The following is a 27,532-nucleotide window of genomic DNA, read 5'->3' on the forward strand; positions in this document are numbered from 1 at the left end:
AATATGTATTATATGCTTTTTATTATATAAAACATTATTAACTTGGGTTTGAGCCACCTGAGAGCCCAACTAAAAAAAAAGTTGAGCCTAGTGTTTTGGGCCCGAACTCAAGCCAACGAGTCTAAAATTTTGTCCACGCCCAACTAAGAACGAGCTAGACCAACCCATTGGGATACCTGACCCAAGAATAGGTCTAGGCAACAATAGGGATAGCCCATCTCCCATTGAGTTTGTATCTAGTCCCATTACAACAATGGTTCCAACAACCATTGTGGCTGTACATCGGGGAATTCCAACTTGCTCCTCATAGAGTACTTCTCGCACTAGCCTCACATACATTTGTAGCCATGAATCCTATACTTGCATGTAATATCATTAACGAAGAGATATTCCCAATGCACGGCTAGGATGTGTTGTAAGGTTGGCGTGAGACATGCTCTTAAGGAATAAAGGTTGTGTTTGATAGTGTCATATACACCATTGAACACTGAAAAGCTAGCTTTTTTAGCGCTCGGTGGGTGTTTGGCTACACCTCCGAATGTACACAACAAAACTCTGAAAATTATTCCAAATGATTCAGACTTTGAGCTACCTTGAAGCACTTTCGGAGGTTTGGAGGTAGCATACAAAATGTTTATTCCAGCGGTGCCCCTGTAAGAATTAGAAAAACCCAAAATTATCATGCATCTTAAATCATTCCAAGCCCAAAACCTAAAACCCTTTTTACTGTTTCACCTTTTTTAGATTATTTTAATATTTATAAATCTATTTAACATTCTTTATTTTTATTTTATATTATTTGTAATAATATTATACGTTCTCTTTTATAATTTTTATTACCATCATTGTTTTACTTTTTTTTATTATAATCATAATATTGTTTCACTAATTTATTTATTTTGCATTACATATTTTATATTATTTTTACTATTTATTATTTTCATGATATTTTTACTATTATATTTATAAAATTTTACTAATTTACCCTTTTACATTATTTTTATTTATTGATATCTTTTACATAATTATTACTATTTTAATTTATTAAATAATATTTTTATATGTTTAATTTTTATTACTGTTATTATTATTATTTTTGTAATATTTTTATTATATTTATAATAATTTACTATGTTATCATTTTTACTTTATTTTTTAATTTTCATCGATATAATTTATTGATTTTTTATCAAAATTTATATTTTATTTATTTTTGTAATATTTTTTATATCATATGATTTTACTCATTTTCATTTATTTTTATTTAAATAATGAGTTTGAGGGACAAAATTTTAAAATCTAAACTTATGATACGTGATACCATTCAGATGACCGATGTCTGCAAAAGCAGAAAAGCAAAATTTCCACCGACTGCTTTCAAAGTTTTTTCCTAAAGTTTTTTTTTTTTCTTTTTCTGTCTCCAAACTTCGGATTTAGTGATTTACTGTAGGCCACCTAAATCCGAATTCTTTGTTGTTGCTGGATTCTGCTACATTTAGTTAGTTGAGCACTGAAATGACCGAAATTTCGGTTCTCAAACGCCTTACGATATGTCGTTCTTATGTTGATGGTTTGCCAAATGTCAATCGGACGGCTGGTGGGAAGAGTGGATGTGGAGTCGTAGTTGGCGGTTTATCTCAGGCATAAGAAAATACCCAACAACGGAACGGTATGTGCTCTCACACTTGGGCGCCTCACATGCACATCCATCGTTCATTGGAACATCTCCCGTGAATAAATAACTTATAACTATGGAAGATATTTCAGATGTGCGCGTGAGGCGTGTGTGAGGCGTCATATATGAGGAGCATATCCGGGGTCCCCAACAACATCGTTCTTCTCCATTGGCCATATAAATTCCTTTCTCCTTTTTTTAATGAACGACTGCTAGCAGATTCCTCTCTCTATCTCTGACGCAGCGAACCAGGCGACAGGAGGAAGCCGATCTCCCAAGCAAACTCTCGAACACTAAATCTCTCAACTCGATCGATACACTCCAACGGTGCTATCGGGACCGGAATTCATCTTTGTTTGGTCTTTCACAGCATTAGAAGCTGAGAAACGAAACGGAGAAGGAGCTTTAAATCCGTTCCCTGTAGTCTTAGTTTCCAAGCCCTAGACGAGCGTTAAATGTTCAGACGAAGAGGTTAGAAACCCTAATTTAGTCTCTAATGAGGGCAATCAGGCTTCCCGAGCCGCCAAGCGGTTCTCTAGGGATGCCGGAGATATTCGAAGGCGGGATTTACAGTGTTATTAAACGGGCAGTTATAATTGGGAACGGGTTTTCTGGTGCGGAAAATCAAAGTATTGGATTAGTTCGTGCTCTCGGGCTTACAGATAGTCAATCAATATATGTAAGTTGTTGCTTGCGCTGACCCTTTTTTTTTTTTTTGGAAAAAGGTAAAGTAATTTTATTCAATGAGAAAGCCAAATACAACACTCAGGCCAACTAGGCCTTCCTGAGCCCAAAACATATTACAAGAACATCCATGATTTTAAACTCCTCATTCACCGACATCCAGGAGCAAACGCTTGCGCTGACCCTTTCGTTTACTCCTTTCTATGTTTATTGTTTCTGTTCAATTGTTTTACATTATTTTTCGGGTATTTAGAAACTGAACCTGCATGGTTCCCTATTTTATCCTGCTAACCGTTTTTTGATTCTTTTCTCTCTTGAATATATTGGGTTCTGGTTTGAAAACTAAACGATTGTTAACAGGAGAGCCAGGTAGCTTGCAGACTAGCAGTTGGTTCTTAGTGAACTATGTCTGTAGTTATGAAATTTAGTCAAAGTAAAGATGGATGAAGTCATTCTAGTGGCAGTTTGCATTAAGATACTAACAAGCTTTGTTTGAGTGCACTGTTGTCCGCTTGCTGTCTCTGAAATAGTATTAGAGGAAGGGTTTGAAGAATATGATCTATTTAAGTGCTTTAAAAGGAAGAGGCGTGATGCGGGGTACTAGGATTTCTGGATGCTTGAGATTTAAGCCTCACGATTTTTTTTAGAAGAACATTATTAAACAATAGAAATAGAGAAAGTCATGTAAGTACAGTATTTTCTTATTTTATATCTGAAGGACATATAAATGATTTACCCTTGCCGCCCTGCATTAATTACAATTTTAATATGCAGAAAGTGCATCAATCTAGATTTAGATTTTCATCTTTTACAAATCATGATCAATTCATTGCAGAAGGTTGTAGATGTTTTGACTTCCAATCAAAAGCTACTAAGGATTTACGAGGAATATGGCATGGCATCATCCTTCACCACCTTCTAGTAATTATATTCTGTTTTTTTATTTTTTTTATTTTATTTTATTTTTATAGGAAATGGTAACTTGCATCAACTTCAAGGAAAAACATTGCAACTATCACTTTCAAAGAGGAAGGTGACCCCTCATATCACAACAGTCTTACAAACATGCTCAAAACAAAGTCTCCCTATTAACTCCTTGCTTTGCTAATGTGTCAGCCAAACCATTTGCTGACCTTCTAGTCCATTTAAACTGTACTCCATGTTCCCTTGTTAGGTTCATAACTTCCTTTACAGGTTGTCTAAGGGACCAAGTGCCCAAGCTATTTGCATGCATCCATCCTATTACCAACTTAGATTCCCCCTCCACTTCCAACTATTGTTAACCCATCTGTTTAGCCAATCAGAACCCTTGCAGTAGCACCATCACTTTTGCTCTAAGTGAGTCACCCATCCCAATTTGGCCAGAGAAAAGGAACAAGGTTCTTCCTTCTGCATCTCTAAAAACACCCCAACTCTAGAGGGACCAGGGTTACCTATAGAACTGCCATCAAAATTCAGTTTTACCCCATGCTGTAAAGAAGGGGATCGACTTTCATGAACAGTAAAAGATGAGGAAGAGGAGCTTGCTATCGATTCCCTCATCTAAACGGTTTATTTACAGAAAAAGCCTTGAAGAGATACAAAGTTTCCAACCATTGTATGACCTTGATGGTAATGCCTTCTACTTTTGATTTTTCGTGCCCTTGGAAGACATCACCCTTCCCCTCTTCGTTGGTTGTTGGAAGAAGCTCAAGTTAAAAGGGTCTACCACACTCAAGGGAGGAGTGCACTTGCAACCAAAATGAGGGGAGAACCAATCCCAAATACGAGTAACAAAAGAATAGGAGATTAATAGATGGTTCATCAGCTCACCACTATTCAAACAAAGGCTACAAACATGTGGGGATAAACACTAGTTTGGTTTCTTTCTTTGAAGCACATCCAAAGTACTGCTTTTTTGGATAATCAATTCCTAACAAAAAGTCCTAATTTTGGAGGTATAGGAGTACACCACACTTCTCTAACAGGAAAAGAGATAGCCAAGTTATTAGACTGCAATAGAGCATTAAAGAACAAAAAGCAAGAAAAAGAACCCAAAGATGACTTTGACCAAATTCTACTATCAAGACAAGGCTGATCCAAAAACACTGAATTTAAAAGAGAACAATTAATTTGCAATGCCCACTTTTGAGTTGCTCAAAGCTCTTCTCAAGCCCAAACCCCAAGAATCCCCAAAGACACAAAAACAAGAAATGGTTTTAAATTTGTTCAAGGAAAGGGACTAGATGATCGAGAATCTATCCTTAAGAGGAGTGCCCCCAATCCAAATATCCTCCCAAAAAAGAACTTTATTACCAATGCAAGCATCATACCTGGTGAAAGTAGAAAAACAAGTAGAACTCCAACAGTGTCTTTCCACGGAGAGAAGTGGGAAGCCCTGGGGTTGAGACTAGCATCCCATTCATTTGTTGCCATTCCATGGATACTTTCTATCGCTTTGTGCCATAAACTTTCTTGCCCGTGGAGGCTCCACAACCATTTTCCTAGCAGCGCTAACTTTCTTTAATATTTTCAATGCCTAAACCCCCTCTATCTTTCTTCCTTGAAACCACTTCCCATTTTACCAAGTGATCATTTTTTGAGTGACCTGGTTTCCAAATAAGATCTCTCATGATCTTTTCAATTTGATTCGCAACCTTTTTGAAGTGGTTTTGCGCCCAAGGTGCACACCTTTTTGAAGCAAGGTGCAAAAATGCATAAAAAGGGTAACAAATTAAAAAAAATCCAAATGATTAAAAAATGCCAAAAAATAAAAAAAAGCAAAATATTAAAAATATTAAACACAATATTAATTAAAAATATAAACATAAATTCTAAAATAAATGTTTTAGAAAAACCTATTGTCAGAAATTAAGATACATAAACATAACATGTAAAACATATTTAGAATGGAAATTTAAAAATAAAATCAAGCATAACATATAAAACATATTCAAGCATGTAGTAAGCTCTTAATCTCTTTATGTTTTCCCAATTGCATTATTTCAAATAGCTAATGTGATGTTAAACATTATGCATTCCCGATTCTATAAGCTGCCTTTGTACCAAAGCCCCTCAAAGCAAGCCCAAACATGTCCATATCAGGTCTCAAATTCTTAATGACTTAATCCCTATAAAAAGTTTTTATAACTGTAAAAGTCTTTTAAAAACTTTGTTGTTGTTCTTCTTCCTATTATTATTACTATTATTATTATAGTTGTTGTCTTTTTAGGCATGAACCTCAAGGTTGGACTTTAGGACATCAGCATTCAAGGCAAAAACTTCACCTCCCTTTTAAAACATGGGTTTCTGCTTTCTCATTGTAATTGAGGTTTATTACTTCACTATTGTTGTTATAATAAATAAATATGCTACTAGAGTGTATCTTGTAGGGCCTATTTTGGTCTTGGATTTGTTTATTCATGTTATAAACAGCTGGAAGAGATGTACTTCCACTAACTTACTGATCTATTATCTACTTGTTTGGGATTTGCATTTTCTAGTATTTCTTTTTTGACCATAAAGAGTTAAAGTTGCCAAATTTCATTTTGATAATGAAGTAAAGGTTCATTTGTGTTATATTTGAGTTTTCATCATATTGTCATTCTTGATGATATTTCAGCGGGTTACGAGGCCAAGAGGAGGAATCAATGAATGGCTTCACTGGCTTCCAGTTTCTCTACACAAAAAATTAGACTACGTCATAAGACGGATTTGTGGTGATTCACGATTTCCGGTTGCATTTAAGGGGAAAAAACTGGTTCCCCTTCTTGCTGAAAATGGTGGAAGTTCAGGTTTGTCATCCATTCTGGAAGCCGATCCAAAGCAGATTGCAACCATGGCTCGTGAGACATTTGAGAAGTATGTTTCTATTTGTTATCCCTCACCCTTTCCATGTCTTCAAGTTTCTCTAGGGAACTGCACTTGCAATAGAAGATAACCTACTTATGTCATGGTTAATGGAATCTCCAAATTTGTTTTCAATAATGTGTGCTTTGAGCATGCAGAATCTAAATAATAGTTTAAGGTTTAATCCACCCTTTGAGGTGTGCATGCCAAGTGGGTTTCTGTTGAGTTGTAGCAATTAAACCTGCTCATAGGTTTAGAGAAACATAATATGCATAGTTTCTTAGGGTTACTTCTGATCACCTTCCTTGTAATATTCCTTTTCTTTTTAATGCAATTTATTTTATTGAAAAAACTCTTTAGTAGTGATAAAATATTCAGACAAACCTTACACATACACACTGTTGTTAGTTTTAAATTGTTTTTTCTTTATTCATGTTGTTACAATGCTGTCAGCTTAGACTGCTGGCAGCATGTTCTTTTCTTTTTGTTTAGGGTGTGCTGCTAGGGGCCTATTTGCAATTTCTTATAATTGTTATAAAACATTTAAATAAAAGAGAAGCTGGGTGCTGCCAGCTCTATTCTTTCGACCCTTCACATCTTTTTTCTTCTTATTCTTCTCCTCTCCTTTCTTCTCTCTCTCTTCTCTGTTATTCCTCTTCTTCTTCGTATGATTACATGGTGCCAGAGCAACACACTGGGCAATAGGAGTTTCTTTTGCTGAGAAGTATTCATTCAACCTAGGCGTCAGTTTCTTTTCTTGGACTATGAAGACAAAATTTTCAAATCGGACTGATCAGAAATAATTTTCGTCTCTTCTTCTGGGTTCTTCCTTGGTCGTAGCACCAAGGTAACCCTAATTGGTGGAAGCCGATGCTGTGAAGCTTCCTTGCCTCCTTCGACTGATGCTGTGAAGATCCAAAAAACTTCCTTTTGACCTTCGGCCGATGCTGTGAAGGCCTGGTTCCTTCGACTGATGCTGTGAGGACCTACAAACTTCTGTTTTTGACCTTTGGCTGATGCTGTGAAGGCCTAGTTCCTTCGACTGATGCTGCGAAGACCTACAAACTTCCTTTTTTGACCTTCGGCTGATGCTGTGAAGGCCTGGTTATGTTCTTTGCACCTTCATACAGGTGCTGTACAGGGGTGTGTGATCCCCTTTGTCCAGGTATGTGCTAGAATTAGTGTGTGGTGTGGAATTTACAGCAGTATACTTGGTACAATAGTATTCTTCTTCTTCTTGGACTGTTTATGTGCTGCAGTAGTGTGTACATGTTTTCAGAAGTAGGGTGTGGCGTTTTGTGCCTTAACTGTGACTGTTAGAAGTAGTACTAGTGTGAGGACTGGTCTTGTGCACCTGCAGTTTTTTTGTTTTGGCTTGAAAACCTGCCTTTGAAAATGGCGAATGGTGATTCTGCATCATCTGGGGTTACATCAACCCGTGGTACAACAGGTATGGGGACTGAAAGCATGACGTTTCCTTTGCCGGTCATTCCTTTAAATGGTCTGAACTACCTAGAGTGGGCCAAAGGTGTAAAACTTTATGCAACAGTAAGGGGAAAAGCTGGTTACATAAATGGAAGGGTGAAAGAACCCAAGAGTGGGACTACTGAACATGATCGATTGGACCAAGAAAACAGTATGGTGATGTCTTGGCTTCTTGCAGCCATGGAATCTGATGTGAAAAAGAATTTTATGTGGGCAGATACTGCAAATGAGATATGGGAACATGCCAAGACCACCTATTCAGAGAAAAGGCACTTTGCTTAGATCTACCAGTTACAAGCTGAATCCTCAACTTGTAAACAAGGAAATCGTAGCTTGTCAACCTATTATTTTAGCTTTTACCTCAGTGTGGAGGGAATTGGACCACTATCAGGCTATAGAATGGAAACATGAGGATGATGCTAGAGCCTATAAGAAGTTGGTTTCTTAGCAGCGGTTTTCGCCTTCTTTGGGACTAAACCCCATATATGAATCCTTTAGAGTTCAGATTTTAGGAAGTAAAGAGTTGCCCTTAGTCCAAGGGGTGTATGCCCTTGTTTAGTTTGAGGAAAGTAGGCGGAGTGTGATGGTTACAACAGGTGGAAATAATATGGGAAAGAAAAATGATTCCAAGAAAGCCGATGATAAGGATGAGTTGTTTTGCACTCATTGCCGTCGTTCAAGACATACACGTGACACATGTTAGGAGCTCCATGGGAGACCAAAGTAGGCTGTAAAGAACTAAGAACATGGTAAGGAATAGAGTCAGAAGAAGCCTAATACAACACACAACGCAGCAAATGTAGTAACCCAAGAAACTCAATCTGTTGTGGTGTCAACTGATACTACTTGAGAACACTTCATTGGTTTTGAACCCAAGGAAGACATTATGAACTCCTTCCGTAGTCACTTGGAATCGTATGGTAGGGCCTTGCGCTAGATGGACAGATAAGCCGCTGGTAATCTTTCTACTTCATTTGTGTTTACATCAGGTAATGTAGCTTCTGCCTTCCACCTCTCCATAACCACAGATTCCCCTTGGATCATTGACTCAGGGTTTTCTAACCGCATGACCTGTAAGCCAAACCTATTAAGTTCTTATAACTTTTTGTTAGGAAGGGATAAAGTGAGACTTGCGGATGGTTCTTTTTCTTCCATCGCAGGTTAGGGATCAATATCCTTTCCTCAAGGATTTAACCTGAGTAATGTTTTGCATGTCCCTCAACTACCTATCAACCTTCTTTCTATTAGTAGTATCACAAATTCTTTAAACTATAGTGTAACTTTTTTTCTTGATTCATGTCCCTCGACAGGAAGGCTAGTTTCTCGGTGTCATCTTCAGAGTCTCATAGTCGGTCAAATAAGGGTCAAATTGTTTTGTGGCATAATCAGTTAGAACATGTGTCTTTTGAAATAATAAAGTCTTTGTTTCCGTTTTTATTTAAGTCCTGTTCAGTGTCAGATTTCCATTTGTCAAACGTGTCAATTGAGCAAGCAATGTAGAACAATATTTTCTTCAAGTAATAAAAGATCAAGTTTCCCTTTCCATATTGTGTATTCTGATGTGTGGGGGCCTACTATAATAACTTCAAAGGGTGGGTATAAGTACTTTATCACATTGATTGATGATTTCTCCCGTTATACATGGGTTTTTCCCATGTGTAGAAGAGACGAAGTCCCAAAGATCGTAAGAGATTTCCAAAGGATGGTGCTTACACAATTCCATGTGGAAGTTCAAAATTTTCAATCTGATAATGCAAAGGAATATTTCCGTGGTGAACTAAATGAGTTCTTTGCTTCCCATGGATCGATTCATAGAAGCTCATGTGCAAGAACACCACAACAAAACGGTGTTGCAAAAAGAAAGAACAGGCACCTCCTTGAGGTAGCTCGAGGGATGATGTTACATATGAATGTTCCCAAGGGATTTTGGGTTGATGGTGTACTTGTTGCTGCTTATGTCATAAACTGCATGCCCTCTAGAGTGTTAAACTACAAGGCCCCTCATCAGTTATTGTTTCCTTAATCTCCTTTTTTCAATTCCCATGAGGGTGTTTGGTTGTTGTGCCTTTGTGTCCCGTGGTAAGTTGGATCCTCGGTCTATTCCATGTGTCTTTCTGGGGTATCCCTTTTTACAAAAGGGTTACCGATGCTTTGATCCCGTTGGTCATAAGTTCTTTGTCTCTATGGATATCTCTTTTTTTGAGTTTGAACCATTTTTCCTTGCTTCTCAAGGGGAGAGTAATGTGGAAGAGGAGAAGTAGACCCAGGTTCGTCAAGTCTTCCTTCTATTCCGGATCTCACTCCTTTTTGTGTCTTCCAACGTCAATGCCGTAGAGATCAGCAATGTGACAAAGATGTGGAGCCACCAAACATTGAGCAACCAACACTATCTAATTCCCAGGAGGTAAGTCCAACACCTATTGATCCCATAGCCCCTGTTTCATTTGTGGATGACCTTGACATTCCTATTGCTCATAGAAAAGGGGTCAGGTTATGCACCACCAAATACCCCATTACCCAATATGTGTCCTATGACCACATTTCCCCTTTTGAGTGCCTTCCTATCTTCAATTGATAGTATTCCCATACCCAAAAACGTGGCAGAAGCTTTAAAATACCCTGAATGGAAAGATGCTATGAAGGAGGAGATCAATGCCCTCCACAAGAGTCAAACATGGGAGTTGGTGGATCTTCCAACAGGGAAAGACCTAGTGGGGTGTAAGTAGGTGTTTACAGTGAAACACAAGGCAGACAGGACAGTTGAAAGGTACAAAGCAAGGTTGGTAGCTAAAGGGTATACCCAAGTTTATGGTGTTGATTTTGATGAGACATTTGCCCAAGTAGCCAAGATGAACTCAATACGGGTTCTTCTATCATTGGCTGCAAACCTTGATTGGAAATTGCATCAACTGGATATTAAGAATGCCTTTTTAAATGGTGATCTGGAGGAGGAGGTGTACATGGTTCAACCCCTTGGTTTTTGTGCCAAAGGAACTGAAAGTAAGGTGTGCAAACTAAGAACATCTTTCTATGGTCTAAAACAATCTCCTTAAGCGTGGTTCAATAAATTTCATATGGAAGTTCAACAAGTGGGGTTCAAGCAATGTCAGTTTGATCACCCTCTCTTTGTGAAGAGATATTAGGAACAAGTGGCTGTGTTGATAGTGTACGTAGATGATATCATCCTTACTGGAAACTAGAGCACAAAAATACAAAAGTTGAAGGAATTCCTAGCCTCTCAATTTGAAGCGAAAGATCTAGGCCCCCTAAAGTACTTTCTTGGAATTGAAGTTGCCCGCTCAAAAAGGGACATCTTCATCTCTCAAAGGAAGTATATCCTAGATCTGTTACAAGATACAGACAAGTTAGGTGCAAAACCAGCTGATACCCCTATGGATGTTGACCATAAGTTGGGGAATTGTGAGGGTGAACCACTAAAAGATGTGAAACAGTTTCAAAGACTAGTGGGAAGGTTGCTTTATTTGGCCACGACTCGCCCTGACATTGCTTACTTAGTTGAGGTCCTAAGACAATTCGTGCATTCCCCTAAAAGACAACACATGGAGGCAGCAGAGAGGATTCTTAGGTACTTGAAGAAGTATCTAGGAACATGGCTACTATTCAGCAAACATAATCATCTGAAGGTGGAAGTCTACACAGATGCTGACTAGGCAGGAGCTGTGGATGATAGAAAATGCACAAGTGGGTATTGTACCTTTGTAGGAGGAAATCTAGTGACATGGAGAAGTAAGAAGCAAAGTGTAGTGGCAAGGTCAAGTGCTGAAGCAGAGTATAGAGCTATGGTACATGGGGTGGCTGAAGCTCTTTGGCTGAAGAACCTTCTAGAAGAACTTGGGGTTACTATCCACAATCCTATGTCCCTCTACAGTGACAATAAGGCAGCCCTTAACATTGCCAGTAATCCAGTCCTACATGATAGGACCAAGCATATTGAGGTGGACAAGCATTTCATAAGAGAAAAGTTGGAAAATGGAGAAATTTGCACCCCTTATGTCAAATCTAAGGAGCAACTTGCTAATGTTCTCACAAAAGGACTTCTACACCTGCGACACAATGAGCTTTGTGACAAGTTGGGTATGATAGATATATTCAACCCAACTTGATGGGGAGTGTTGTTAGTTTTAAATTGTTTTTTCTTTATTCATGTTGTTACAATGCTGTCAGCTTAAACTGCTGGCAGCATGTTCTTTTCTTTTTGTTTAGGGTGTGCTGCCAGGGGTCTATTTGCAATTTCTTATAATTGTTATAAAACATTTAAATAAAAGAGAAGCTGGGTGCTGCCAGCTCTATTCTTTTGACTCTTCACATCTTTCTTCTTCTTCTTCTTCTTCTTCTTCTCGTCTCTTCTCTCTCTCTCTCTCTCCCTCTCTCTCTCTCTCTCTTCTCTCTCTCTCTTTTTCTCTCTCTTCTCTGTTATTCCTCTTCTTCGTATGATTACAAACACGTATTAATTTTAGGTAGATATAATATACATATTTAAATAATCTCTGATTGGATCATAATGGATGGGGTGGATCCATATATGGTCCAACCATAAAGGGATCAAATTCGGATTGTTTCAGTTGGATGACATTCAAATTTTGATTTGGATTGGATATCTTTTGCATCCCTACATTAGGATGATCCAAAACCATCATCATGTGTTCCGTTATTACTCTCTATTGAGACAACCTTGCAATTATTACACTGATCATTCAACAACTATTTACCTTCTTTTGGTTCCACTTTTGAGGTAATTAAAATGAATTGCTTAGCATCTGCATTACTAAAGTCCTCTCATTATTTGTATCTGTCATGTTAAATTTGCTTTCTATTGTTAATTGTTAGCTTCATAAACCAAAGTTTTGGGACATCCATCATTTATTTCACATCACTTATGGATGTGATATTTTCTTGCTTTAGCTTAATGTTTTGGTTGTATTTGAAACCATGATCTGTTTCAGGGATGGTCCTTTATTGGTTGTTGCATCGGGTCGAGATACCATCTCTGTAGCAAGCTCCATTAAACGGTTAGCGCCTGAAAATGTTTTTGTTGTTCAGGTATTATTTGAATAATTATTTTTATCTTTTTTTTTTTGAGTTTCCACATATGTTATTTCTGTGTCTGTCCATGCAAAAACAGAAAAATGCACATTAATTCCTGCTTCTTAGAAGTTTGGTTTGATTATATTATATTGAACCTGGAAAATTCTTTCTGATCTAACATGGAGTTTCCTAAAATGCCTACACATTGTCAGAAAAAAGATATCTATGCATGATAGGAAGATACAACTTTTCATTTCATGAAATATAGGATATGATCATGGATATTATCATACCATCTAATGTGCCAGGAATACAACACCAAACATTTCAGTTTGTTGATCGTTCGCATTTCATTTTCAAATCTTTATTTACCTACTACCTCTAAACAAAAGTATCTTATTTCTACCATGGCATATTTATTTATGTCAGTATATTCCACCATGCTGCAGTTTGTGTGTACAACTAACTATACATATTTTCGTGGCATGCATTACTGATTTGATTCCAACATCATATTCTCAGATACAACATCCAAGGTCACATCTCAATAGGTTTGATCTGGTGATTACTCCTAGGCATGACTATTATCCATTGACTCCTGAAGCACAGAAACAGATCCCTCGATTTCTCCGTAGGTGGATAACTCCGCGAGATCCTCCTGATCAGCATGTGGTATGTTCCTTGATAAAAGACTTGTATATTTGGGCTTACTTTGTCATTACATCTTTGATTTAGGCTGTAGATGAGCTGAGTTTTGCCCAACTCCTCGGGCTTAGGTTTGGCCTAGCATCATGATGAAGCTAAAGGTGCGAGCCTAGTGTTGGCTTGCCAGATGTTTGCAATCTCAAAATTGGCTTGGCCTTTTTGAATTTCATTTTCTTGGTATTTGGCCCATATAAGTCCAATTATATGGAGCCTACAATCCAAGCCAGCAATTAATCCATATAATGTGGAAAGGGATGGCAAGCGACCAACTCAACTATGGGGTCATTGGCAGCAACTAATATTTATTAAAAGGAAAACTGGCAAAAAATTATAAGATTTAGGCATCCATTGACTTTGTAATATGTAGATCAAATCATCTAAATGAGCAGAGCTTAAGATGAGCTTAGCCTGCCCTCATCCTTGTTCAGCTAAAGAGCTTAGGTTGATGTTTGGGCTTACTTTATTAGTTCAGCTCAACTCTGGTTTTGGACTATTATGTTGTTTGCTTTATCTTTAATTAACTTTTTAGGTATATTTTTCTCAGAGTTTTGAAGTGTTACAATTCAGGTTCTCACTGTGGGAGCTTTACATCAAGCAGATTCTGCTGCACTTAGAAGTGCTGCTATTGCCTGGCATGATGAATTGGCACCTCTTCCAAAGCCATTACTTGTTGTTAATGTTGGAGGACCCACAAGTAATTTCTGTTCATTTTGATGTTTTTCTACCTTTTTATTGGCTTCCAGGTTGATTACAATATCTGTTTTTTTCCTTTACACATGTGGCTATTTTTTCTGCATGGTCTCCTTTCTAAATGGGTCGAATAATTTTTATCCTTGATTTTTTTTGATTTGTAACATTTTTTATGAGTTTCAGGGGTTAGATAATTTATTCTTGTTTTGTTTATCATATCCTTCACATTTCCAGATACACCCAGGCTATTTAGGTTAATGCATATATGAGAATAGTTGATGCAGGAGCTGAAGAGTCAAAATTGGAATTTTATGAAATTTTATGTATTTGTTTATTTTTGGACAGTAGGGGTATTTTTGTCATTTTGTAATTTTCTGTGGGGTTCATTGATAGGGTTTAATTTGTCTAGCTATAGTTTGTTTATGTTTAAAATTTCAGAGTCATTGCATAAGTAGGATTAGAGTCTATAAATAAGATATGGCAACTTAGTTTGAATCCTTTTAGGATTATTGAGTCTAACAGTTTGACTCCTAGGATTATTATGAGTTTAGAGTCTATAAATATGTATGGACGTTTTACACAAAGGCAATGAAGTTTATTGAGTTTAGAGTCTAGAGTCTATAGATGCTTTATCTTTTTCAAAAAAAAAAGTTTATTGAGTTTTCTTCAGCTTATGCTAGCTATGGTGAATGATTCCCATGCCCTAGAGTGATTCTAGGCACCCTGTGAGTGATTCCAGGTATTTTCTCTCTTCTTTCTCTCCCTATTTTCTCTTTTATTCCTTCAAGAAGCCATTACAGCCATCGGCAGCCATAAAACTCAGATCAAGAAGGCCATTCAACATTCTCTAAAGACTAGAACTGAGCTGGTCCTACATCAATGGTGGTTGGGGATTCTTGTCATATGATAACTGTGAAGATTGTATATTCTTTTGAAACTTGGATATCATTAGATTTTTTTTATCTCAGAAACGATAACTTTCATTAGAGATAAATTAAAACTGAAATCAGAAGTCAACCCTTATTAGTAAAGGTTGATCCAATAAACATCAAACATTACAGCACTGCCTAGTAAAAGTCTCTCCCTTACAGTCCCTTGTTTTGTTAGGGCGTCAGCAAAACCATTTGCTGATCTCCTTACCCACTTGAAACAAACACCTACCTCCCTTGTTATGCCAAGTATTTCCCTTATCAGCTGTCTATACTGCCAAATTCCCAGCTGCCCTGAGTGCATCCACCCAATTACCAATTTGGAGTCCCCCTATATCTCAATCTGCTGTAGCCCCAATTGTTTGGTTAGTTTTACACCTTGATGTAGTGCCAAGATTTCCGCTCTTAAGGAATCTCCAACTCCTACTAGACATGAATACATAGCCATTACTTGCCTTCATTATCTTTGGAAACACCTCCTATTACCAGATGGGCCTGGATTACTTATAGAGCTTCCATCAAAGTAAAGTTTTACCCTTTGTTGCGCCGGTGGGGACCAAACTTCTTGTATCATAGATTTGGAAGTAGTAGTAGTAGTTGCCACGATACCCCAACTTCTATAAATGTCTTCAGCTGAGAAATCCTTAAAAAGATCACAGGATTTCAACCAATGGATAACCTTAGTAGTTTACTCCTTCCACAACCTCTTCCTTGGATCTACAACTACCTTTGAAAATCCTATTGTTTCTTTCCTCCCACATTGACCACAATACAACAGCTCTAGTGGCTCTCCACATAATCCTTCCACGAACCTTTGGTTGCCTGCAAAAAGCTGGATCACCACACCACACTCGGGGGGGGGGGTAGTGTAGACATCGTATTTGAAATAAGGTAAGAGGCAAAATGCCTTGAATAGCTTTCCAAGGTGAACATCGAGAAGCCCCAGGGTCAAGTCCTGCATCCCAACCGTTATTTGCCAATCCATGAATACTAACAATCACTCTAGACCAAAGTTTGTCATGTTCCATCAGTAGTCTCCAAATCCATTTCCCCAACAGAGCCGTGTTTCTTAATCTTATATTTCCTAACCCAAGGCCTCCATCATCCTTACTCCTAGATACTACCTCCCACTTTACTAAGTGATCATTCTTAGTTTCCCATGGTTCCCACAAGAAATCCCTCATTATCTTCTCTAACTGGTTTGCTACTTTCACTGGTACTCTAAAGGTAGACAGGAAATAAACTAGCAGGTTGGCCAAGGTTGGCTTGATTAAGGTTATCCTACCCCCTAAAGAGATGCAATTCCTCTTCCAATTTGCTAACCTCTTGGAAAATCTTTCAATCACAGGGTACTAAGAACTCTCAACCATTGGGTTCCCTCCCAGTGGTAGCCCCAAATATTGTAAAGGCCAGTCCCCCACTTTGCACCCCAAAATCCTAGCTAGGGAATCCACCTCCTCTCCCCCTAAATTGGGCCCTGCCATACAACTTTTTCCCCAGTTCACTTTAAGATTGAACTTCCTTTCAAATTGAAGCATTAGTCTCTTTAAGTTCTGTAATTCCCCTTCCTCCCCATCACAAAACAAGATGATGTCATCCGCAAATTGTAAGTGTGTGACCACCACCTCCTCCCTACCAATCCTCCAACCTCTTATCAAATTGTTAGCATCAGCCCTTGAAATCATGGCACTCAGAACATCAACTACTAGGGTAAAGAGGAATGGGGACAATGGATCTCCTTGCCTAATACCCCTTTTTGTAGGGAAGAAACCCCTAGCTACACCATTTGCCAGTATTGAGAAATGACATAAAGAAATGCATCCCTTTACCCATCTGCACCATATCTCCCCAAACCATCTATGCTTGAGAACCTCTAGTTAAAAATCCCAGTCCACCATGCCATATGCCTTTTCAACCTTATATCTACGCTTGAATATCATTGGATTCCTCAACCTTATATCTATTGATCAGGCTGAAAAGTTACTTTCCCTTTATTGTTAGGTAGGGGGATGTTAAAAGTGAGTATTCTTTCTGATGAAGTACCTCCCTTTGACTGCTAATGTAGGGAATCTAAGCATCATCCTTTTGGATATTGATCTTGGGTTATTTCTTACATTTAGCCATCTTTGTCATGAGAACATGGACATGTGGAATACTTCCAGCCCTCCTAGTACAGGAGCTTTCTGTTGAATGGCAACTAGGAAAAAATCAACAATATAGGGTTGTCTCTAAGCATGACTATATACAGACCATGGATGAGAGTGCACATTGAGCCAAAATGGCCGGAGTATTAAATATTCATCTTTAACCTTCTTGGCATATTCAGTTCTGTAATGCCAAGTGAGAGGAGTTCGTAGACAGTTAGACAATGTGGTTCTTTTGGTAATAGATGCCACATGGTAGTATTCTTCCCCTTCTTTTCAGTTGGCTCACTCTTTGGGTGGAGAGGATCAATAGGATCATTATAAAATGTTTTAAGCTTGGATCACGAAGAGTGGTTTGTGAATCAAGACTTGGACCTTAACTAGAGATTAATGATGCTGTTTAACATTTTGATCAACAATGCAAAAGATGATAGAACTGATAGCAGGTGTTCAAACTTAGTTTCTGTAAATAAGCCAGGTCATGCCTTTTAAAGCCTTAAAAATGTCCCTTGGATTTGGATGCATAAAATTGATCTTTGTGATTTGTTGGATTTGGAAGCCTAAAATTGATCTTTGTGATTTGTTGTCCATATCCAGTTTACAAAAAGGCGCCAGTGAAGCAAAAGCTACACTTCTATGTTATTATGCATTGCATAGGAGTGTTAAAGTGACATGACAAATGTATTCCCAAAATAGATTTTGTCGTTCATAAAACTTAACATTGTTGAAGTAATGCTATTGCTACATGTCAAGATATGAGCATGCTCTCAGACATAAAGCCTCTCCTTGCAGAAGGATTTGTTTCACTTTTCTCTCTATTGGGTTGTGCATGTATACATGTATACTACTGTACCTGTAGTGGCAGAATGACAACTAAATGTTTCTCCATGGACCTTCAAGAGTGGGACTCAAGAGTTGGTCATCTCTTGGGCTACAAACAGTAGACTTACTCTGTGGACCTTCAAACACGTGATTTGGGAAGTGGAAAAGATTGCAAAGGAGTTAGAGGCTGATTTCAAATGGGTTAGGAGTGCAAATGGGCTAACTGATGCCCTTGCAAAACAAGGGGCACTGAGGCAACAATTATTTTGGGCTGAGCTGTAAAGTGGGACAGAAATATGTACTAGATTGGGAACAACATTCCCATCTACAAGTTGTAAAATTTTGTCTTAAACCTATTTTAAATAAAATTTTCTTTTACTGATAAAAAAATAAATGTTTCTCCATCTAGCTTGTAAACCCGCGTGATGTATGGGGATTAATAGAAATCTGATAAGAAGCTGCTGAAAAAGATTTTTAAGTGCATACCAACAAATAAGAAGTTTATTATAAGGAAAAGGTCAAAATATCATTCAACCATTCAAAGAAAACTGAAAAAAGAGTGACCTCCTATTAGATGGTTTTATTTCAGTTCCAAAATTATAATGGAAGTCTTCTTTTTATAACAAATTACAATGAAGAAGATGCTATGAATCCTACCATGAGCTTCACCTAATGCTATTTATTGTGTTATTGAATCTCAATTGTCAAAAAAAAAAGGAGGGATTTTGTTTGCTATATAGTAGATGCTTCTACATGTTAATCAAGGGCAATTGAAGGGATAAGGATTAAGGATACGAGTTTGGAGTGGTGGTGGGGAGATTTCCCACTGTACACCATTGGAGAGAGACAGAGAGAGTTTTAATAGGGATCAGATGGAGGTTTCTACAGTAGAATACAGTGGTGGAAGGGGAGGGGGATTTTATTTAGGTTGTGACTTGCAAATTGGGCAGATTGGTCTTGGATTTCTGGGGTCTAGGGCTTCCAGGCTTGTGCCTGGACCCAAAAACTCAACACAGGTTGGTTTATAAAGCCCAAATGAAGTAGGCTTGAAAAATCCACCTGAGCCCAGCCTGAGTTGTGTTGAATTTAGCTCAGGTTGGCAAACTCATGCTTTGCTCAGGTTAGGTTGGCCTGGCTCCAGGCCCAAGGCAAGGACTGTCTTGATTTGGCCTGGGTTGTACCTAAACCTGGCCCTACCCACCCAAATTGCACCCTTATTTTCATTAAAGAAAGAAGAGGGATTTAAAAAGAGTTAAAAGAATAAGAAGGATTTAGTGGGGGGAAGGGGAGGTTAAGAGGGATTTTATTAGAGAAATGAGAATTTAGAATTGAGAAGAGTTTTATTGTGTTTTTTTCATTTTTAATTTAGAATACAAAATAAATCACATCTGTGATACGTGAGAAGGGTGAAGCGAGGGGTGTGAGAGGTCCATGTGAATGTTGAAGTGAGATTTCCTCACACCCTATACCTTTTCCTCTATATGTATTAAAAAGTTTAACATATTTTCTATATGTAATGGTGCGAACTCTTCTTCAATTATTAAGCACTTGCATAAATTCTGGTCAACAGCTCCAACAGGTACAACATTATGAATTCCTAGGCATACTGTACAGTATTCATCATATTTTTTCCAAGTTGGTTTGTTATTGCATAATATTTTCTTCTTACCCTAGTGTTTGGCATGCCAACTGTTGCTTATTTATTTCTTTAAAAATTGTAGCTGATCCCACTTTTTCTGTCATTGCTCACATGATAACCTTATTATTAGAAGATTTTTTTTTATATAATTAACTTTATAATTAGAAGATTGTTGATAATTAATTCATTACCAAATTTTACTATAGGCCACACTGATTAACAAAAAATTACTATAGGCCACTGTCGTTATGGTGCGGACCTTGCCAAGCAGTTAGCTTCTTCAGTGCAAAATGTCCTTGCAACCTGTGGAAGTCTTAGAATTTCTTTCTCTCGAAGGACGCCACAGAAGGTACAACTATATCTTGATATATATTTATTCCATTTTCTCAATATGCACCTATTCTCATCAATGTTTATATCAACAGGTATCTGATATCTTATTGAAAGAACTTGCTAATCATCCAAAGGTCTACATTTGGGATGGTGAAGGTAATCATAATTGCCTTATCCTTTACAAAGATTGAATGGATAAATTCCTTCTTTTATGTCTCTGAAGGTTGTCTGATGAGCCATCTTATGTGATAAATTTTAGATCCAAATCCACATTTGGGCCATTTAGCTTGGGCAGATGCTTTTGTCATCACAGCAGATTCAGTGAGTATGTTGAGTGAGGCTTGCAGTACAGGGTATGGAGCACCCCTATGATAAAGTAATGATTGATGGCGTTTTTTAGTTGGATCTATAGGTACATTTTCTGTTTGCTGTCTTTGCAGGAAACCTGTATATGTCATTGGGGCAGAGAGGTGTACATGGAAATTTTTGGATTTTCAAAATTCTCTCCGTGAACGAGGTGTGGTTCGGCCATTCACGGGTAAAGAAGATGTAAGTTTATAACCATCATAGTTTATACTTTATTTCTATTAAATTATAAATTACATTGCATGACAAAATTTTGCCTCAAACTTTCCTTAACTGTTGTCTGATAGTTTAATTGTTTTTTTTTATATATTTGTCTGATAGTTTAATTGTTTTTTTACTAAAATTGACATTTCTGTTTAACTTTGCCACAGAAATCATTTTATGCCATTAAAATGCATAAAACAATCAGTTGATTTTTGCTTGCATCACAAGAATTGGTTACCTTTCCAAATACAAAAATTTTATCCCAAAACTCCAATGCACCTCATCCTGATTCAGTTGTATACTTGTATTCTATTGGAACCCCTTGTGTATGCATAACCTTTACCAGTATGAGGATTGGTTTGGTGGGCATGTATGTGTTGAGGGCCCGAGAATAGGATCTCGTCACGGGTCAGTCCACGGGGAAAGCCTCCTGTTTTCCCTTGTTCCTTCCTGCTCTTGATTTGGCACCTTGGTGATTTGTTCAAGAGATCACCAACTCTCCTAACTCACTTTTTTAACTGAATATTCGATATCTCATTCAATAATGGTGTCTCCTTAAATAGGAGATTACAAGAGTCCTAATCTTAGGGAGTTTCCTTGCTGAATAGGGAGACTTCCAGTTCTATCTTGCTAAGGATAAGATAAGTTAATCCTAATCTGATAATCCACTAATAAGATAAGAGCAATAGAATAAGATAAGAACAAGCAAGATGATCTAATCTAATTTGCTGTTGCCGAACTGGGTAGGACGAGGATTATTGAATCACTGTTGCTGCTGCTGGCGGTGGGTCAGGTTCCTGTTGCTACCGGCGGTGATGATACTTTTTCCTGAGGAATGCGTCCATAACATTACTCCCCTCCTGGACTAAGAGCTTGTCCTTAAGCTCGAACTCCGGATACATGGCTTGGAACTCTGCCAATGGAATCTAGGTGGCTTCGGCTGATGGTAAGCTACCCCATTCCACCAATACTTCAAGAATTCCTCGATTGAAACGAGAGCGGGTGAGAGCCTTAGGATGGGGAACAAGTTTGCCATCTTTCAAGGGCGGCAGGGAGGGGACTTGGTCTGGAGGATCACCCGTAAATGGTTTCAGCAAGGAGATGTGGAAAACATCATGAATCCGGCTATTCTCCGGCAATTCCAACTGGTAGGCCACACTGCCAATCCGCCGTAGAACCTTGAAGGGCCCATAGAACTTAGGGGCCAGTTTCGGGGCAGCCCTGTGGCGCAAGGAGCGTTGCCGGTAGGGCTGGAGTTTTAACCAAACAAATTGTCTTGGTTCGAACGACAATTCCCGGTGGTGCTTGTCATAATTGAGCTTCATGCGGAGTTGGGCCTGCTGTAAGCGAAGGTGGACGTCGGCTAGGAGGGCGTCGCGCTCTTGTAAGGAGTGATCAATTTCTTCCAAACGAGTAGAACCGGGCTCACAGGACAGCAAGCGAGGAGGGTCCCAGCCATAAACGACGCGAAGGGGAGTCATGCCGAGGGAAGAATGGTAGGCCGTGTTGTAACAGTACTCGGCCCAAGGGAGCCAATCCACCCACCGTCGCGGTTGATCCCCTACGAAACAACAGAGATACATCTTGATCGTGCGGTTAACCACCTCTGTCTGACCGTCGGTCTGTGGATGATAAGCTGAGGAGAAGGCCAGGGTGGTGCCGTGCAATCTGAATAACTCCTTCCAGAAGGCACTAGTGAAAACCGGATCCCTATCGCTGACGATGGCTTCTGGTAACCCATGTAAGCGGAAAACATGTTGAAAGAAGGCAAGGGCAACTGAAGTGGCACTGTACGGATGTGATAGAGGGATGAAGTGGGCATACTTAGAAAAGTGATCTACTACCACGAAGAGGACCGATTTGCCACCCACCTTGGGTAGTCCCTCAATGAAGTCCATGGAAATGTCGGCCCAGATCTGTGTCGGGATCGAAAGGGGCTGAAGGAGGCCTGTTGGGTGTAGGTTTTCCCATTTATGCGGTTGACACGTGGAGCAATTCTGGACAAAATCCCGAATAGAAGTCTTCATACCCTGCCAATGGAAATCAGTCCGGACGCGGTGTAGCGTCTTCTGAATGCCTTCATGGGTGGAGTTATGGACGCCGGTGATGATGGTGGAAATCAACGGGGAGTTAGGCGAAAGATGTACCCGACCATTATATAGTACCAACCCGTCGCGAAGCGACCAATTGGAGTTGGTAGCGCCGGACTGGATCTTCTGGACCAGGAGCGACCATTTCGGAAACTGTGGCGTTGCCTTCTTAATGCCGTCTAACAGGGAGATCCGGGGTTGGGAAATTGCACACAGAGCCATTGCATCTTCATCTCGCCTAGACAAGGCATCAGCTGCGCAATTTGAGGATCCCACCTTGTATTCCACCTGGAAATCGAACCCGAGCAGTTTGCTAACCCAATGCTACTGAGGGGAAGTGGTGAGACGTTGCTTCAATAGGTATTTGAGGCTGTAATGATCAGTTTTGACGACGAACGACCACCCCCACAAATACGGCCTCCAGTGCTGGACGGCTCGGGCTAGACCGATTAGTTCGCGCTCATAGGCCGGAAGTTTCAGGTGCCGATCGGACAGTCTGCGGCTGAAGAAAGCAATCGGGTGCCCTTGCTGCTGTAACACGGCCCCGATACCCATTCTAGAGGCATCACACTCGACTGTAAATTCGAGAGCGAAATTGGGTAATTGCTGGACTGGGGTGGAAGATAGGGCATTTCTCAGTGTTAGAAAAGATGCATCAGCGGCGTTGTCCCACCGGAAGGAGTTTTTCTTTAACAGGTTGGTTAACGGGGCCGCCAACAGTCCATAATTTTGTTTAAATTTGCGGTAGTAACCCGTTAATCCGAGGAACCCGCGTAAGGCCTTGGCTGATTGAGGCTTGGGCCATTCCTTGATAGCCTGAATTTTGGAACTATCAATCGTCACACCCTGCCCGTGGATGACGTGGTCGAGATAAAGAACCTATCGTTCCCCGAAGGAGCACTTGGACCGTTTGAGGAAGAGTTTGTGTTGGCGCAGGAGCTCAAAAACGGTCCGCAGATGGTGCACATGCTCTACCCATGATTTGCTATAAACGAGGATGTCATCAAAGAATACTAAAACAAATTTGCGCAGATGGGGCTGAAATACCTCGTTCATCAATGACTGGAATGTGGATGGGGTGTTGGAGAGACCGAATGGCATGACTAAAAATTCGAAGTGGCCATGGTGGGTTCGAAAGGCAGTCTTCTTCACGTCACCGGGAGCCATGCGAACCTGGAAGTATCCGGACCTGAGGTCCAACTTAGAGAAGTACTGAGCACCATGCAGCTCGTTCAGCAGTTCGTCCACAATGGGAATAGGGAACTTATCCTTGATCGTCCGACCGTTGAGTTCTCTGTAGTCAACACAAAACCTCCAAGTTCCATCTTGCTTCGCCACCAACAGAACCGGTGAAGAGAAAGGAGAGTGACTCTTGCGTATGATCCCTTGTTTCAGCATCTCTGTACATTGCTTTTCTATCTCGTTCTTCTGTAGGTGAGGGTACCGATAAGGCCGGACAACGACTGGTTCTGAACCCGCCACCAAAGGAATTCGATGGTCGCATGCTCGGGGAGGAGGGAGCCCCTTGGGTTCCTGGAATATATCTGAAAACTCGACGAGGAGTCTTTCCATGGCCGTCAGTTCTGTCTGAAGTGCATGGACCTGTGGTGTCTTCTCTTTAACCCTGCAATCGTGCCATGAAACTTGCTTCCCATCAAGTGGAATGTCATTGTGAGTGCACTGAAGTCCCATAAAATCGGGCCTAGGGTAATTAACCATTTGACCCCAAGAACGACATCGAACCCATCCAAGGAGAGTACAAATAAATCAGCAAAAAATAGTTCAGAATTGACCTGTATCGGGACGCTCTTACAGATTCCCGGACTGTGAACTCTTTCACCGTTCGCGACGGCTACCTGTAGTCGTGGCCGGAGTTCCATTGGTAGTTTTAACTGAAGGACGACATGTTCACTTATGAAGTTGTGTGTGCTCCCTGAATCGACAAGAATGCGCACCGGTTGACCTGCTATTTGCGCCTGTAACTGCATGGTCTGAGTGTTTTTAATACCGGTGATCGCATGGAGGGAGATCTCTGGCTCGAATACGACGGGTTCTTCTTCCTCCTCTTGCTCATCGACTAGGAGGCAAAAAAGCCTCTTGCACCTATGTCCTGCCGAGTAGAGGTCGTCGTAGTTGAAACATTGGCCTCTCACTCGGCGTTCTGCCATTTCTGCCCTGGTCAACCGCTTAATGGGTGGAGTGGCCATGTTGCTACCTGCACTTGTCACCGATCTAGAGGTGGCGGTTGTGTGAGATCTCAGTTCCCGGCTGGCTGCCGAAGAGGGGGTCGTTGTCGCTGATTTTGGAGGTGCCCATGAGTTTGGTGGGCGACCCACATTGTAGGTCCCACGGCTGAGTTGCAGCTTGTGCTCGAATGCGCGGGCTAAGTTCATGGCTGTAACCAAATTTAGGGGATTCTGCATTTCGACATCCACCCGTAGGGGTTCTGCTAACCCTACTGTGAACATGTTCACCTGCTGGTCCGGTCACACGGAGGATGCCCTCGCGAGGAGGGTTTGGAACTGGCGCTGGTAGTCTGCCACCGTTCCGGTCTGTTTAAGGTTAATCAGCTCACCTAGGGAGTTGCTGGTCAGTGGGGGTTCGAATCGAAGGAGGCAATATGACTTAAACTGGGGCCAATCGAGCCCGGGTTCTTCTTTCTCTAACCGATAGAACCAAAGTTGTGCTTCCTCTATTAAATGAAAGGCGGCGAGACTTACCTTATCCCGGTCATCTGTCCGCTGATTTCGAAAAAACTGCTCGCACCAATACAGCCAGCCCAAGGGGTCTCCGTTGCCGTTGTATGATGGAAATTCCAACCTGCTGTACTTGGGGATGATTGCGGCTCTTTGGCTAACGGACTGCTGTTCGCCGGAAGACTCCGGCAGATCTGGTCGGCGGCCGCTAGTGGTTGTCCCTCCTTTAGTGTTCCCTTCCTTGTTAGAATGGAACAACTCCATCAGACGCCGTAGCTCCCTTACCTCGTCTTTGATCTCACATACTTCTGAACTGGTCTCCACGAGTTGGTGCTCGAGGTCGTGGACCTTGGATGGCAGCTGCTCCAGATCTCCCATGATGCCTTGCTCTGATACCAAGTTGTTGAGGGCCTGAGAATAGGATCTCGTCACGGGTCAGTCCACGGGGAAAACCTCCTGTTTTCCCTTGTTCCTTCCTGCTCTTGATGAACCTATCTTGGCACCTTGGTGATTTGTTCAAGAGATCACCAACTCTCCTAACTCACTTCTTTAACTGAATATTCGATATCTCATTCAATAATGGTGTCTCCTTAAATAGGAGATTACAAGAGTCCTAATCTTAGGGAGTTTCCTTGCTGAATAGGGAGACTTCCAGTTCTATCTTGCTAAGGATAAGATAAGTTGATCCTAATCTGATAATCCACTAATAAGATAAGAGCAATAGAATAAGATAAGAACAAGCAAGATGATCTAATCTAATCTGCTGTTGCCGAACTGGGTAGGACGAGGATTATTGAATCACTGCTGCTGCTGGCGGTGGGTCAGGTTCCTGTTGCTTCCGGCGGCGATGATACTTTTTCCCGAGGAATGCGTCCATAACAGTATGTGCCACAGTAACCACGGTACTGGCTTGTGCTAGGTGCCCCGTGCCCATTCTGTTAGTTGTTTATTCACAAGTTTTTCATTTGCTGCTTATTCCAGTACTTGTTTCTTCCTCTGCTTAAAGTTGTTGGGTGATTGCATTAGCAGACGTATGAAGCAGTTAACACCCCCATTATAGAGCTAAAAGTCTGACAATAAGTAAATAAAAATAATTTGCTAGCTGATAAGTGATGATGGACTTGATATCAATATCATCCAGCTCATATCTATTATATCATAAGCAGATTTTCAATCTGCCTAACATTCTCGTTGATTCATTAGCTAAGTATGGTAACATATTTCGCTAAGAAAAGTGTGTTTTATTTTCAGATATCTGAGAGCTGGAGCTACCCTCCCCTTAATGATACTGCAGAAGCAGCCAGTCGTGTACGTGAAGCACTTGCTGAGCGTGGATGGAGATTGCGGCAATAATAAATATTCTGGTCAGTAACTAGGTTCATAGCTCAATTGGTTGGTGCACAGATTTGCAGCTTCTGAGTAATAACTGTGTATTCTCTCAGCTCTTACCAACCAAAAAAAGATATACAGTATTTTACCCAATTTCTTCCCCAACGTTCCGTTAGAGTATTTCCTATGTTGCTTAGGCTAAACAGTATACGATGCTTTGTTTCTCTTCCTTTCTATTGCCAGATATTGCTTGGGTTTTGAGTTGCTTCAGAGCTGTATAATAAAATGGCTGCAATAGCTGCCCGGCTTGTAAAATAGATTCGAGCTACATATTCTTAATATCATCATAATCACATTCTTTTCTTTTTCTGTTGAAATTTAAGTGTGTACACAGGGAAACAACATTTTGCCTTGTATTTTTACCTGTTTTGAGCAAGGTAGTTGATAGATCGAAATAGATTAATCATGGGCAACACCGAGAATTCGTAAATTCATTCTCTTTCTCGATCAGAGAGCACCTGCTGCAACATGATGGGTGCAAGGCTAAGAATTCATTAATGTGGAGCAACGTTTTTATACATGTGTTTCTTATTAGACGTTTTAGTTTCGTATTAACCTGTCTCGATTCTTGTATCTATCTAATACGTAGCGATGCAGAAGGGAACGATAGACGTTAGGATTCAAGGGAACAGTGGTATACCAATACCATATTAGATATTACCATGCCCTTAAATCCAAATTCAACATAAATAAATTATATAACGGTGTTGTGGTAATAATGTTAATTTAACCAGGAAGATAAAACTCGATATGCATTAGACCCTAGCAGTTCATACGGTGGATTTGCTGAGGTGTATGTATGCTAGA

At 40.0% G+C, this 27,532-nt stretch overlaps 1 protein-coding gene across 2 annotated transcripts; it reads left to right on the forward strand.

Annotated features, from left to right (window-relative positions):
- Positions 1–1,777: 1,777 nt before the first annotated feature.
- On the forward strand, positions 1,778–27,042 carry LOC104589320 (mitochondrial fission protein ELM1). Of its 2 annotated transcripts, none has more exons than XM_010247594.3 (10): positions 1,778–2,354; positions 5,961–6,199; positions 12,637–12,733; positions 13,241–13,390; positions 13,991–14,117; positions 19,884–19,996; positions 20,073–20,136; positions 20,240–20,333; positions 20,421–20,529; positions 26,588–27,042. In XM_010247594.3, exons 1-10 carry the CDS (start codon positions 2,172–2,174, stop codon positions 26,687–26,689), a joined length of 1,278 nt encoding a protein of 425 aa, XP_010245896.1. In that variant the 5' UTR covers positions 1,778–2,171; the 3' UTR covers positions 26,690–27,042. The 2 variants fall into 2 exon arrangements, with proteins under 2 accessions (XP_010245896.1, XP_088745865.1); XM_088889739.1 differs by lacking the exon at positions 26,588–27,042 and adding an exon at positions 26,119–26,218.
- Positions 27,043–27,532: the final 490 nt, after the last annotated feature.

The sequence above is a fragment of the Nelumbo nucifera genome, chromosome 6, assembly GCF_055504915.1.
Source record: "Nelumbo nucifera cultivar China Antique chromosome 6, China Antique-T2T, whole genome shotgun sequence".
NCBI classification, from domain to species: domain Eukaryota; kingdom Viridiplantae; phylum Streptophyta; class Magnoliopsida; order Proteales; family Nelumbonaceae; genus Nelumbo; species Nelumbo nucifera.

Coding starts and splice junctions, on each gene's coding strand:
- LOC104589320 (XM_010247594.3), top strand. CDS start 2,172: ATGAGGGCAATCAGGCTTCCCGAGCCGCCAAGCGGTTCTCTAGGGATG. Junction 13,391..13,990: donor ATCCTCCTGATCAGCATGTG/GTATGTTCCTTG, acceptor GTTACAATTCAG/GTTCTCACTGTGGGAGCTTT. Junction 20,334..20,420: donor AGTGAGGCTTGCAGTACAGG/GTATGGAGCACC, acceptor CTGTCTTTGCAG/GAAACCTGTATATGTCATTG.